Source organism: Myotis yumanensis, unplaced genomic scaffold (genome assembly GCF_028538775.1).
Source record: "Myotis yumanensis isolate MYYU_CA2020_CCGP unplaced genomic scaffold, mMyoYum1.0.hap1 SCAF_10, whole genome shotgun sequence".
Lineage (NCBI taxonomy): Eukaryota > Metazoa > Chordata > Mammalia > Chiroptera > Vespertilionidae > Myotis > Myotis yumanensis.
The window spans coordinates 9504784-9518369 of record NW_027223761.1 but is presented as its reverse complement, the minus strand read 5'-3'; the positions used below and the strand labels follow the sequence as shown (position 1 = coordinate 9518369).

The 13586-nt window shown below is 47.3% G+C and overlaps 1 protein-coding gene across 4 annotated transcripts in view; it reads right to left on the bottom strand.

Moving 5' to 3' along the window:
* Positions 1-13586, bottom strand: part of EHF (ETS homologous factor) — a 42763-nt gene that overhangs the window by 8932 nt on the left and 20245 nt on the right. For 3 of the 4 annotated variants that reach the window (XM_070427777.1, XM_070427776.1, XM_070427775.1), the window contains exons 2-6: positions 12200-12299; positions 7499-7744; positions 4925-4987; positions 2266-2334; positions 2080-2148 (exon numbers count right to left, since the gene is read on the bottom strand). In XM_070427777.1, the coding sequence (XP_070283878.1) occupies positions 2080-2148; positions 2266-2334; positions 4925-4987; positions 7499-7744; positions 12200-12296 (544 nt within the window). In that variant the 5' untranslated portion in view covers positions 12297-12299. The remainder of the gene's footprint in view (positions 1-2079; positions 2149-2265; positions 2335-4924; positions 4988-7498; positions 7745-12199; positions 12300-13586) is intronic. The other variant, XM_070427778.1, reaches the window with a different exon arrangement.

Here is a 13586-nt window from a genome sequence, read left to right as displayed (position 1 = left end):
AGCCATTTTATGAAATGGGCAGATGGCAGGGAAATCAAAACAAAGGCCGCTGCCCCGCCCACCTTTATCACCGAGGGCATCAGTTTACCGGGCCTCGCCTTCGCTCCACTGGTAACTTGCATTAAAACATAGAAAGGTACTTAACTGCATTCAGTCTAATGGGAGCATGAAAGGTAAAGACTCAGACAAACGACCACGCTCTTTTTTTTTTTTTTTTTGCTGGGGGAGGGGCTCTGGGCCCATCCAATAGACACTAAACTATACTGAAAGGAATTAATAATCACATATCCTACTGGAGGGCTGTTATGCCAAAGAATTTGGCAACCCCTGACACTCAATTGGTTCTTTAAGGGATAATTCTGGTGGAAGACCTGAATTGATTATCTCATTTTCCAGCCTGTGTTACACTCTTCACTTGTGGGGTAGGGATGAGGGGCAGGGGGATCAAGGATCAGGGGAGATCATGGGGAGCAGATTTGTAAAGCCCATTTAAAGAAGGCCTTTTCGGAAATAGGAGACTGTGAGTTTTCTGCCGTTGCCAATCTGAAAGCAGGAACTGGCCTCTGGGGCCCCACAGACGCTGAGGTTCAGAAGTCAGGACACGGAAGAGAGGCCTGGCGGGGAGGGCAGCAGGGCTGTGATTATGGCTTTTAGGCTTCCTAGGCGCCTCAAGACCTACCAACCCCCGAGGCTCAGGAAGTGGTTGGTTCCACCTTACTTCTGGTTGGAATCTTTTGCCATAAGCCAAAGACCCAACCGGAAGGACGTGGGAGGCGACACCTTAGGAAGTGTGAGAGGAAGTCAGAGGGGGAGCAGGAGGGTGGTTTCCTCGGCTCTGAAACCTTGCTCAGGACGGGGGTGGCAACGATTGCCACAGAAATGTTACCTCGATTGGCTCAGTTCCCCCAGAAGGGCAGATCCAGTGTTGGATCTGTTTCTTAATTTCCACAGATATGTAGAGTGACACAAAGTATGGGTCACTGGGGGGAGGGGGAAGTAGAGAGATGAATTGGCCTCAGTTCTTAACCTCAATCCCAGAAGCATTGACACTGGCTCCCAGCCCTGTCTCGTTCCAGGGGCTTGACCGTACAAAACCTCAAACCAAAAGCTTTCATTATTTCAGTTCTCAAAAACATACTCAGCAAAAGCAGAAAAAAAAAAAAAAGGAGGAGGGGTTGTTGTTTGATTCTGTGCTTTCTTCCCCAAACACTCATTTAAATCCAAGGTCTGAAGTTGTCCCAAATTCAATTCCAAGAAAGGGCGATTCACTTGCGACAAGTCTAAGCTCCGTTTCACAGACCCAGACAGATCCACAAGTGCGCACCCAGATTGAAGGTCAATGGGAAACCCTCTATTCATCTCCCCAATGCACTCAGTCCTACCTGCTACATGCCAAGGTACCTATTTGTAAACGGAGGGGGGAGCATAATCTGAAAGACCCTCTCTCAGACTTTGAGCAGACCAACCCTCTCATTCAATGTAACCTTGATTGAGTCATGGATAGCCAACAGGTGCATCTAATCTTAACCAAATACATACAACTAACGTGAACAGAATTCAAAAAGTGACTGGAGAGTCCTGATGAGCCAGGCTTCAAGAACTGACAAAATAGTGTGATTTCTGGGCTTCTGAAAATTTCCAATTGCTCCCCCTCTACCCAAAGACTATTGCCACAGGTTCACGGACCTCTGTTAGATCTTCTTTCTCTAAAGCCAAATAGTTATCAAAAATCAAATATAGCCTTCTTCCCCCATAAGTATACTCAAGTATGAATAATTTTATCAGACAGTTTCCCAAGAGCCAGTTTTTGTTGAAAAGAGAGTTTTTGTTATCACAAGAAGAGTGACGTGGTTTCACAGGAGACAAACACTTTTCCTAGAGGCACCCGAACTGGTCATATTCCATGTACAAATATTGGCTCAAAAGCAGATATTTTATGAATAGTAACTCTGTCCCTTTCCTCGATTTTTAATGAGAAAGACTCCAGCAAAGTGGAAACATAGGATGTTGGCAATTCTCATTAACGCTCAGTAAGCGACTTACATGAGGCACACAGCCTCTGATGTCAGGACAACTTACCTACAGGAAGGTGATTGGTGGTTGTCATGGAGATCTGGGCTCGGCAGAATGTTTTGCTGTCCAACAAATCTGTAGCCATGAAAAGATAAAGGACATTGAGAGCCCCCTCTGACGACAGAACTTTTTGGCTATTAGGAGAGCAAAATCAGAATGGAAAAGGGCATGCAGTGCTGGGGAGTTAGTTACCTACTGTGCTACCATAGTTGGTGTCATATAAATAGTTTTCTTCTTTCCAGGTGTTCATGATGGAAGGGTCTACAAAGGACAGAAAATGGGAACGGTCAGCAATCATCATCCCTGGGGAGGAGCTTCCCTTTTCTAACTCATGGCTCATTAGGAAGGCATAGGAGCTAGGGGGTGGTCTCCAGAGAGTAGGGAGACAATGCTACTCCGGCCACCTGTTACTTTATAATAATGTTACCCTCTGTTTCTTCCAGTGTCCTGGGGAAATGGACTTTGCTATAGCCCTATCCATGTGTTCTGCACCCGTTGCATTGTGGGGGAAGTTGCAACAGTGGAATTCTGACCTAGACCAATGCTTGGGTTTCCTGGGAATTTTCTCAGACTGCACATGGCAGGGGGTGGGTTCAGGAGCCTGGCCTTGTCTTGCATTCTACTACACAGGGACCAGAATATTTTTACACTAGAAAAAGACATTGTTAGAGACAAATACATTCATGATTAATGAACAACTTTTTTCAGTAATATGTTCCTGGGAGAATTAATGTTTCCATCAGAAAAAAAAAAAGTCTAGTCATTTTCATCATCGTGTCTTCATTGCTATAATCCAGAGAGATCTCTCCTCAAGTTGAGCGACAGCCCCCTCCCTCTAGGATTTCTCCAATTAGCTTAAGGGACAACGTGAAATTCTCAAAACACAAATCCAACAACTGTTAAGAGTAGGGCCCCATTGCCTCATCTTGCAAAAGCATCTCTCTCTCTCTCTCTCTCTCTCAGCAAGCATGCCTGTCTTTGATTGACTCTTCAGATTTCAGAGTCAAAGGAAACTCCCCTCTACCTACCCCAAATGAAGCCCAACTCCTACGCAACCCCCACATCTGGGCTAGTCTCCAACAGAAGCATTTTCTTTCCTGGCTGGCCGAGAGCTGCAAGATCTGGCAAGGAGCTCTCACCTCGCTCATCCCTTCCAGGAACTTCCTGCTTTCTTCTCTTCACAGATCAAGGCTGCCCTCGGCTCCCCTCCTGCCCGGCTTCTGAATTTCTGGGCCGGGTGGTAAGTCACTGGCCGAGTTTCATTTTGTTTTTACAACATAAAAGGTATAAAACCTGAGTCACTGGCTAAGTCCTCTTGTTTACGACACAGGGATTTAGCTGGTATTTTAACTAATAGCTACGTGTTTGGGCACTCCAAGCCCAATCTCTTGGGGTTACACCCTCTCTCCTTGTTGGGTCACCTCGTACACCTGTTGTTGTCTCTGAAAACAAACTGAACCAAAAGGTTTGGAGGTGTTGGCCCCTCTGTGAGCCTCTTCTCCCCTCCTCCCTGGGCGGACCTTCTCCTCCACCCTTTGGCTTAGCTTTTCTGAACTGGCAACACAAGAATGTCTGGATGGTCAAGGAGGAATTATCAAGTTACTTGGGACCTCTGCATGCCATCCTGGCTACGGTGGGGCTATCTGCCCGGTCACTGTGGGGGTGGGGCACACCATCTCTCCACTAACCCCCTGTGTCTGCCTCTACGACAGCCAGACCCATAAAGTACAGACCATCCAGGTAACCCAACCCCTGGTCTGTGGGAGAAGGCAGAGCTAGGAAAAGCTAATTAACATGCTTAGCAGCTATTGTTTTTGGCTTTAATAATAATAGACTAGCCCCCTTATAAAAGAGCAAATAATTGCATGGGGCCAATTTGGGCTCTGGGTGGCTCACAAATCACTCCTAGGTGCAATTCCTTAATGGCTGGCACGCAACCCTCAGGCGGGCCTGCGGGCTCTCATGGCTTGCAGCCTCACTGATGAGGACCTGGGCCTGGGGAGCAACCCTGGAGCAGTGGCAGCTGCACAGTCTCATCATGGCCAGTGGACTTTCAGGGACGTGCATAGCTCCCCTTAGACCAAGAGGCCATAGGCCAAAGGTCAATGTGTAAGGACATCTGATTTGTGCAAGGCCACTGGGCAAAACTTCTTGAGGCAGTCATTGCTCCCTGCAAGTCTCCAGGGGTGACCGAAAGTCCCCAGGTGAGAGATTAGGATGGGAGAAGGTGAACAAAAATGAATAGGGATACCGTGGGACTGCAGACCCCATTGAGAGTCCAGAGTAATCTTTCACCTAAAAGAGCACAGAAAGCAGAAGTTGGGTTCCATAGCTGCCTTTGACATTCCTACGGAACCTCTGAGAGCCCTAGAAACCACAGTAAGTACAACAGCAAGTCTGCATCTTCGTCCTTTTTATGTAACACTCCTACCAAGGGAGGGGGAGAGGGAGAAACATAAACCCTTCCTCTTCTCTCCCCTTGCTTCTCCTAACTTGGTCAAGTCCCCTGACTCTGTGGTGAGAAGGAGGCCCACATAGACTTTGCAATTTTCCCAGCTCCTGGAGCGGAGCCTGGATGATGTCCTGACCAGTAGTGGGAAGCAGAGAAGTGTGGGCAGTATTGGTCTCACCATCAGTCTAGAAATCAGAAATAGTTGGCAGTCACTGGTCCCAAGCCCAGGGGATGAGGCTCACGGAGGGTGGCCCCTTGGAGACAGCCAGGGAAGAGGCGTCCCTGGGTTTCCTGCCAAAATACTGGCTCCTTCCTGCTCCCACACTCCCTCGCACTCGCTCCCCATTGTCCCCCCCCAGGGATTTGCCTACCAAGTTGGCTCTCTTTGCTACTACTCACCCGTTTGTTCAGTCTTGACAATGACATTGTGTGTGGACTGGAACAGGTCACTGCTGCACTGGCCTGTGAAGGGCAGAGTGGGAAAGTCAGAGCGGGCCCGCAGGGAGCCAAAACTTAAACAAGGACGGAGCCGACTTCTGGGAAGAGCTTCTGCCAGTCCCACTGCCTGATCGCCTGACCACCTCTGTTTGCTTATGGGAGGGGGCTTCCCTCTCTGGATCTACAAACTCAAGCCTGCACTTCCTGGCACAGAAAAATCAGTAGCTGGGGCACCCACATCGGATGGCATTATGGCCTTGTATAGCGAAGGCATCCAGTCTGGTGGCAATAGAACTTCAGAAGTCAGAAGATCAGTGTTCCACTAAGAACTGCAAGGCGCTTCGCCTTCCTGGGTCTTGGTTTCCTCATCTGTAAATTTAGGGGATTAAACTAGATAAAGTCATTACTAGATGGTATCTAAGGTGCTTTCCCAGCTAAGATATGACACGAGATGAAAACGCAAATATAAGGAAAATCAGTTTAATTTAACTGGCTTTATTCTTCTTTGATCTTAAAAGTAATCAAATTTATTCTTATTAGATCCAATCTATGAGCTATGGCTGGGTAAATGCAGTGATTCTTCCCTTCTTTATCCCTTGCAATTCCTCTCTGGATGTGTCATAAGTAAAAAAGCATGTATATACAGATGAATAAAAGTCATATGATTTTTCTCCCTAGCCAGATTATAAATATCTCAGGAGCAGGGGTCATGCTCTAACCTCTCTGGCCTTCAGTTGTCCCATCTGTAAAATGGGTACAATATTTATTTTCTCAGAAAGTCATTAAATGAATCAACCCACTTAGCATGCCTAGGATATGTAAACACTTAATAAATGTAAGTTAATGGAATGTCTACAAAAAGGCAAACAACAATCAAAGGTGAGAAATCTGGCCATTAGCCACTTCCAGAGGCACCAGCAGCACCCAGCGGGACCAAACAAGTCATGGAAGGTCAGAGATGGAAGGTCAAAGACAGCCACATCACCTCCCAGGACTCCCCACCTTGGGCTTCAATCAGGGCAAAGCTTTGAAGGTCTGGATTTAATTGGAGGTGGGAAGGTAAATATTTTTAATTCCTCAAGTGTAAGTCTGCTCTTTCTGAAGATTCCTGGGGATTATTTATAGAGCCTTGTTTGGTTTGGTTCTAGTAAAAGAAAAATGTGCAACCATGTCTGTGAGGTGGGTGGGAGGCGGGGAAAAGGAAGTGCCCAGGAGCTGAATGAGGTCATCCAAAATGGCCAGCACCGAAGCCGGCTCTGTGCCCAGGCAGGGACCTGCTCAGCGTTGATGGCAGCTGTCAGGGACCGAATGTGGCACATAGCCCTGGGTCTCATGCTTTCCAAAGCCCCAGCTACCTGCCCACATACAGGTTCTGCTAAGACAGACTTGACCATTCTGATGTGGACAGGCCAGCTCACTCCTGTTGTCTATCACTGCTTTCCAAAATAGCCGTCATTCTCAGAGGAGCCAGTTTTCTTTTTTTACAGCCATTAGCAGGGCAACTTTATGCCAGTGTCAAAGACATTCTGCAAGACAAGCTGTCTGCCCACTATGTCTTACAAGCCAGTATAGAATGTGTGCGTGTGTGTATAAGCTATCGCGATGCACAGTGTTTAAATGGTGGCTGGCAGGGGGCTAGGTGAGACCTTGAAAGAGAGACATTTGACCTGGCCTGAATGGCTCAATGGTTGAGCATCAACTTGTGAGCCAGGAGGTCACAGTTTGATTCCCAGTCAGGGCACATGCCCGGGTTGCAGGCTCAAACCCCAGTGTGGGGTGTGTAGGAGGCAGCAGATCAATGACTCTCTCATCATTGTTGTTTCTATCTCTCTCTCCCTCTCCCTTCCTCTCTGAAATATATATATTTATATATATATATATATATATATATATATATATATATATGTATATATGATTTTTTTTAAGAAAGACATTTAGCTCTAAGGGCAGCACCAACTCCAGAAATCACTGCAAAAACTTCCTACACGTGTCCAGACCATTAGCTCTAACTCCCTTTTTTGTTGTTGTTACTTAACAGAACTTCTAAGAATCTGCTGAAATATTGTAAGTCTGCTCCCCTTCCCTCCCAAAACACAAACATAGACCTAATTTTGCATATCTTTTTACTATCTTAGGTTCCATCTTAAGAACCTCGGTCTGGAAGTTTCGAAAAAAAATAGCCATGATGATCTTAGCAAGCAAGTAACTGGGAATTAAGCTATCAAACCCTGTTTGCAAGTCAAAGAGGAAAGGTTTTCTGAGAGGAGCGAGTATTCTGTGAATACCCTGCTAGCACATCTCCTGGATCATCGGCCACAGGAGAGAGTTAAATTACACTGGGTTTGTATGGGTCTCGACACACTCGCAGCCTAGTTTTTCTGCTTGTTCTCTCCCCTCCCTTCTACTTCCCTGTCTTGGAAACAGTCATTTGGAGGTGAGACCATCCTTTGATGCCCCTGACTAGGATCCCTGCTGGCTGCAGAGACTTTGCTCTTCTCAGCTGACTCCTAGCGAGATGGAAAGAAAGACAATCACCGTTCCACTTGAGATGCTGCAAGTTGCTGTAAAGGAGCTGCCCCGCCGTCCCCGCCGCCCGGATGAACTCCTGCAAACTCATGTTGCACAAGTGCTCGCCGTTGATGTCGAACTCCTGGAAAGGGATGCAGCTGGCGTCCAGCTGGTTGGTGTCCAGCAGGTGCTGGAGCCATTCCCACACCTGGTACTTGGTCCAATACTGAGGATGGATTTCATGCCACTGGCCTCCAAAAAATCCACTGGAAACTGCAAAACAGGGGGTGGTTCTGAGTGACCCATGGTTGTTCCTGGGCATAATCCCAGGCAGGGGTGGGGTGGGGTGGGGATGCATCACTGGCTGCCGGAAGTCATGAGGATCGGATCACAACCACAGTCCCTGTGCACCAGAGGGGGCCGGAGCAGGAGACAAGCTCTGTAGAGGAGGCCCTTGGAAGTGTGGTCCTTTTTCTAGTTGTGATGGGGCCATGCATTTAGCCCCTGTGCATCTTGATGCTCTCTTCAGTATCAAATACTTACCCCTGGGAGCTGGATGAGGACAGGAGTCCTGAAATACTCTGAGATCTTGAGTTTATTCCCCACCTTCCCCAAAGTTCCATGAAAGAGAAAGCATTGCTGGTTTCAGCAACTTATTAGGTATTGTTCACCCCTACATAGTTCTCTTTCTCTCTTCTTCCCCCTGTCTCCCTCCCATCTTCTTCTCTCTCTTACACACACATATACACATCCATATCTCAAATTCAGACCATTTTCAGCCAAAAGTGAGGCCTGAGAGTAAGGTTCTTTTCTCTATGATGCCTTTGCTTCTCCTCACAGTGGTCCGGGTTCCTCATCCGCTAACTGTGCTGACCCATCCCTGCCCCACACTGGTTACTATAGCTACTATGAGGTCATTTCCTTATTCAGTTACCTTAACTTAGGTCGCTTCCCATCAGCCACTGAAATTAGGCACAAAACTGCCAAGCCACGCATTGAGGCTCTTCACTAGCTATTGATTCTTCTATGGCCTTTTTTCTATGTTGTTCTTTCAGGCAAGTTTCTATTCTACCAATCGCTCCCTGTTGAATTCCTACCCAGCTTTCAAACTCTGACCACCCCACGAGGGAAGTCATCACAGACTCCCATTTACTGTGAGGGCTGCTGTCCTGTGAATCGCCAGGAGACGTGTTGGGTATTTCTCATAATGACTTTTGTCATGTTCTGCTTTCCTTTAGGAGTATCTAAGTACCGTCTTATTCTCCTCTGTAAATTGTATGCTCAAGGTCATGGGCCCTTCTCACACATCTTTGTGCCTCCAATGAAAACTATCTTAGAGGCCTTGCCATCTTAGGCACTCGCTATAGATTTCTTTAGTGGAATTTGTTGCTGAAAAAGAAATAATGTGGGAACCTGAAAGAGTTGTGAGGTGCATTCACAAGATGGTTAGTTCAAATACCAGTGAAGAAAATTTCATTCAAGCCAATAAGAGTTGCTACGTTTAGTATAACCATCTGTGCATGGTTACCATCTCATGCTCTCTTCAGAGAACATCAGCAGCCCAAAGTCCTAGGGGATGGAGAAGAGAGAGCCAGCCAGGCTTTGGGGGCATGTAACAGGGCTGAGAGGTCTTATGGTCTCCTTGTAAACAGAGATCTAGGGGGAATAGCTCTCTTCTGGAAAGGTGGAGGGCAGGGGCTAGGGCAGTGATGGCGAACCTATGACATGCGTGTCAGAGGTGACACGCGAACTCATTTTTTTGGTTGATTTTTCTTTGTTAAATGGCATTTAAATATATAAAATAAATATCAAAAATATGTCTTTGTTTTACTATGGTTGCAAATATCAAAAAATTTCTAGCCAAACCGGTTTGGCTCAGTGGATAGAGCGTCAGCCTGCAGACTGAAGGGTCCCAGGTTCGACTCCGGTCAAGGGCATGTACCTTGGTTGCGGGCACATCCGCAGTAGGAGGTGTGCAGGAGGCAGCTGGTCGATGTTTCTCTCTCATCGATGTTTCTAACTCTCTATCCCTCTCCCTCCCTCTCTGTAAAAAATCAATAAAATATATTTAAAAAAAAATTTCTATGTGTGACACGGCACCAGAGTTAAGTTAGGGTTTTTCAAAATGCTGACATGCCGAGCTCAAAAGGTTCGCCATCACTGGGCTAGGGGAATACACTGTTGCAGCCCACTAAGCTGAAGCAGGGGAAATCTAGCTGAACCTGATACACAGATATTTCCACAAACTCAAGGGTGGAATGTGTAGCACAAGAAAACTGTCCCTAACTTTTGCTTCAAGGTCATCGTACACCAGTACTTCTCAAACCTTGATGTAAATATGAATCACCAGGGAATGTAGTTCAAATGCAGATTCTGATTCCACAGAATCCTGAGCTTCTGCATTCCTAACATGCTTCCACTGGATGATGATGATGGTGGTGGTGGTGGTGATGGTAATGGTGATCGTCTGTAGATACAGTTTGAGTTGCAAGGAGCTAAAGAACCCCTAAAGATTGGATTCCCATAATGCCCACGGTCTAGCTCTCAGGAGAGGCTGAAGGGGGAATGTTACCAACCCAATCCCACTTTTGCTCACACCTTCAGAATCCATCCCCCACTTCCAGATTTCAGGAGCAATAAGACCAGGAGGTCCAGATGATTTAGGCATGAAGGTGGCTGCTTGGGTAATAGCTGCCACTCACAAGTGGGCACTTTATCCCTCATACCTCACGGCCAGATAGAAGCAGCCCTACACCCTCAGCTTGGGCCCTGAAGCAAAATCCAGTGGTAGAGAGGAATGGGGACAAGGATTGGGAAAATCTAGTCCAAAAATTAAATTACATAGAAATATTTCCAGATATATAAACACACAGAGCTTAGACTGGATATTTCCAATTCCTCTTCATTTTGGAGGTCTCACAGTACAGCTGTTTAAGAGGGGGATATTTTTGTGTGGTTCCACGAGTCTTTGTTCTCTTTTTTCAAAAATAATTGTGTCGCCCTAACCGGTTTGGCTCAGTGGATAGAGCATCGGCCTGCGGACTGAAGGGTCCCAGGTTCGATTCCGGTCAAGGGCATGTACCTGGGTTGCGGGCACATCCCTAGCAGGGAATGTGCAGGAGGCAGCTGATTGATGTTTATCTCTCATCGATGTTTCTCTCTCGTCGATGTTTCTAACTCTCTATCGCTCTCCCTTCCTCTCTGTAAAAAATCAATAAAATATATTTTTTAAAAAATAAATAGAATAAAATAATTGTGTTGTTATGACAGTGCAGCTTTGGGAGTGCAAACAAGAGGCAGTCACTCTCAATAACCCAACAACCTGCCTGCAGTAATTTCTTCTCTCAACTGCACATGACCCAGATGAAAGGATCATTCCTGACAGTGCATCTTGTCGGAACTTCAAAGCACCAGAGACTTTTATATGAAATTGCCTGGAAAATTCTCCCCATCAGCCAGTGGACTGGTCAGATTCCTGAAATTTTAGATTCCTAAGAGTTCAGCTCTTCTCGGTCTTTCAAAGGACTTGCCCTACCCCATCAATTATGACCAGGAGCTGGGCCTTCTGGGAGGCCTCTGGAAATTAAGAAATAAAAGCAGCACCTACATTCTACTCCCTGCTGAACAAATGGCCCCAGCTTTCAACTAAGCAAACAGGAAAAATGCTGTTTAATGGAGGGTCCAGTCTGAAGACCCTTCCTGCTCTGTTTAGAGTCCTCCTTGGAGGTCCCACAGCAACAGAAAACGTCACTGCCCAGAAAAGGCAGCAGTGTGGTGGGCCAGGTGACCACGCAAGGGAAGGTCACCTGTGCACACTTTCAACCATGTTTGGCTGGGGTTCCTTGTTAAGAGGCGGAGCTGCACATGGACCAGCTGCAATGGGAGAGCATAATCCTTCCATTATCCTCCCACTCCTCCTCGGACTCTGCTCACAACAGGCCTTTTCCATTTTTTAGGGGAGTCGGAGCAGTCTCTGGAGTGGAGATCAGCAGCAGGTGCAGGGGTAGGAGAAGACTCAGAGCTCCTTAAAGCCCCGCAGTTCACCGCCCAGCAGTCTGCCCCAACTGAATGCCTTCACACGGGGTGTGGGGCCCTGATTCAGCAACCACTTTATTCAGTTTCGCTTCTACAGTAAGCCACGGGCTTGGTCACCAAACCCTCTCTAAGCCCCACCACCAACCCCTCCCTCTTCTAATCAATAGGTTCTAGATTAAAGCACCAAAGGGGGGCCCACGATCTCCTGGCAAGGCTCTTCTCCGCTGACAAAGGTAGGTCACTGGAGCATGAAATAAAAAGTTGAAGCCGCTAAACCCTCTCCTCCTCGAATTCCATGCTTCCGTGCAACACACACACACACACACACACACACACACACACACACACACACCTTTCTCTCCTATCCTATCTGGATATCCTAAGCCAAATACTGTTAAAAGTTTCAACAGGTGGCCTTCCCTTTGGGCATCTCCTCTCCAACCCTATCTGCCAGGCTGCCCACCCAGAACCTTGAATCTTGGGAGGAAACCATGACATCTAACAAGTGGGCTTCAGCCTGCAGCACCGGGGGCCTAGAGAGAACTCCAGCACGAAGACTTTCCCCCATCCCTGCGGTTCCTCACATCTCCTGCCGCATCTCATACCTTAAGTTGGAAAACGAAGCCTAATGAAAGCAAAGCAAAACCCCCCTGAGACTCAACACCCATAGGAGGGGGGCCGGGAGGGGCTTACCATTGCACATGGGGTAGCTGTCTGTCCAGGTGGGCTGCTGGTGGAGGAGGTTGTTGCTGGGGTTGAGATTCATTACACCACTTCCTTCCAGAATCATGATCTGTAAGGCAGTCAAACAACCTGTTCAGTCAGTGCCTCTTGGACAAACGTCACCGGAGAGTACAGGTCAGAGAGTTAATTTAGGAGGAAAGGAAAAAAGAATTTGCCCTTCCCACCATTGCCTCCAAAGCCTATTGCTACGGCCCTTTCCGTAAAAGCAAAACTCACTGGCAATTAAAAATTTCCAGGTTCAGTTTTCATATGCACGAGGCAAGTTTTTACAGCCACCCATTCATAAATGAATAATCTCCGATCGGGAGTGAAGCGAAGGGAAAATGCAATACCTGCTCACCGGGCGCGTCTGGCCAGAAGCCAAGCCTTCTTTTTTTTTTTTTTTTTTTTTTTTTTAACAATGGTGAAAATGCCAAAGAGATTTTGTTTAAAGTGGAATTGCAAACAATGAAAATCCAAGCTGGTAGAGCACAGACCTGGCACCTGCATGGGAGTCCTAGCCCACCAGGCAGGCCCTCACCCGGGCACCCAGCAAGTGTATCTGCCATGGGTGGGCAGGGGTCAGAGGGCCTCGGTCATATTTCATCCAGAGCTCCTCCAGTATCTGGCTGCATGATAACATCAGGAATCCATTGGTTTCCCTGACAAGATACTGCCCCTCCCCTTCCTTCTCGGTACAAATTCTGACCAGCTTTCTCTCTCCTCTTAGACTATCATAAGCTCCGAAAGTGATCAAGCAGTGACTTTTTCAGTCTGAGGGCTCATTTTCTCAGCAAAGGGCCTAGGAGAAGAGCCTGTCTTCCATGGGCTTGCTTGAATTTGTTAAACAATGTACAAATTTCACACTTTGAAAATACTTCTTCACTTCTCCAGCATCTATCATGTTCTCACCCCAAGCCAGGCAACCCTCCACCATCAGACCTCAGCCCCATGCGAATGAATGAATGCTCAGTCATTCAAAAGGAGATCAGCCAGGTTCCAGAGGTGCTTGACCCTTACCGGGATCTGGAATGTAACCTGCACTCCCTAAATGTTGGGGTAGGGACAGGGAGCCAGCTTCATAGCAGCAGATCATGGAAAATGTTCTGTCTGTTTGGGGGGGAGAGGGGGATCTTGCATCCTTAAGTGTCCCCCAGGATCAAAGTGCCCACCCAGAGTGGTTCCAGCCCAGAAAACCCCTTGCTCTGATTTAGCCACCGCTCCTTTGGTTCTGTGGAGGGCCTGGGGGTGGGGGGGGGGGGGGGGGTGGGGGGGGGGGAGAGCTGGAAAAGGAATACAAAATCATTCGTGTATTCATTTATTCAACAAAAATGTATCAGCCCTATAATAGTCTGGG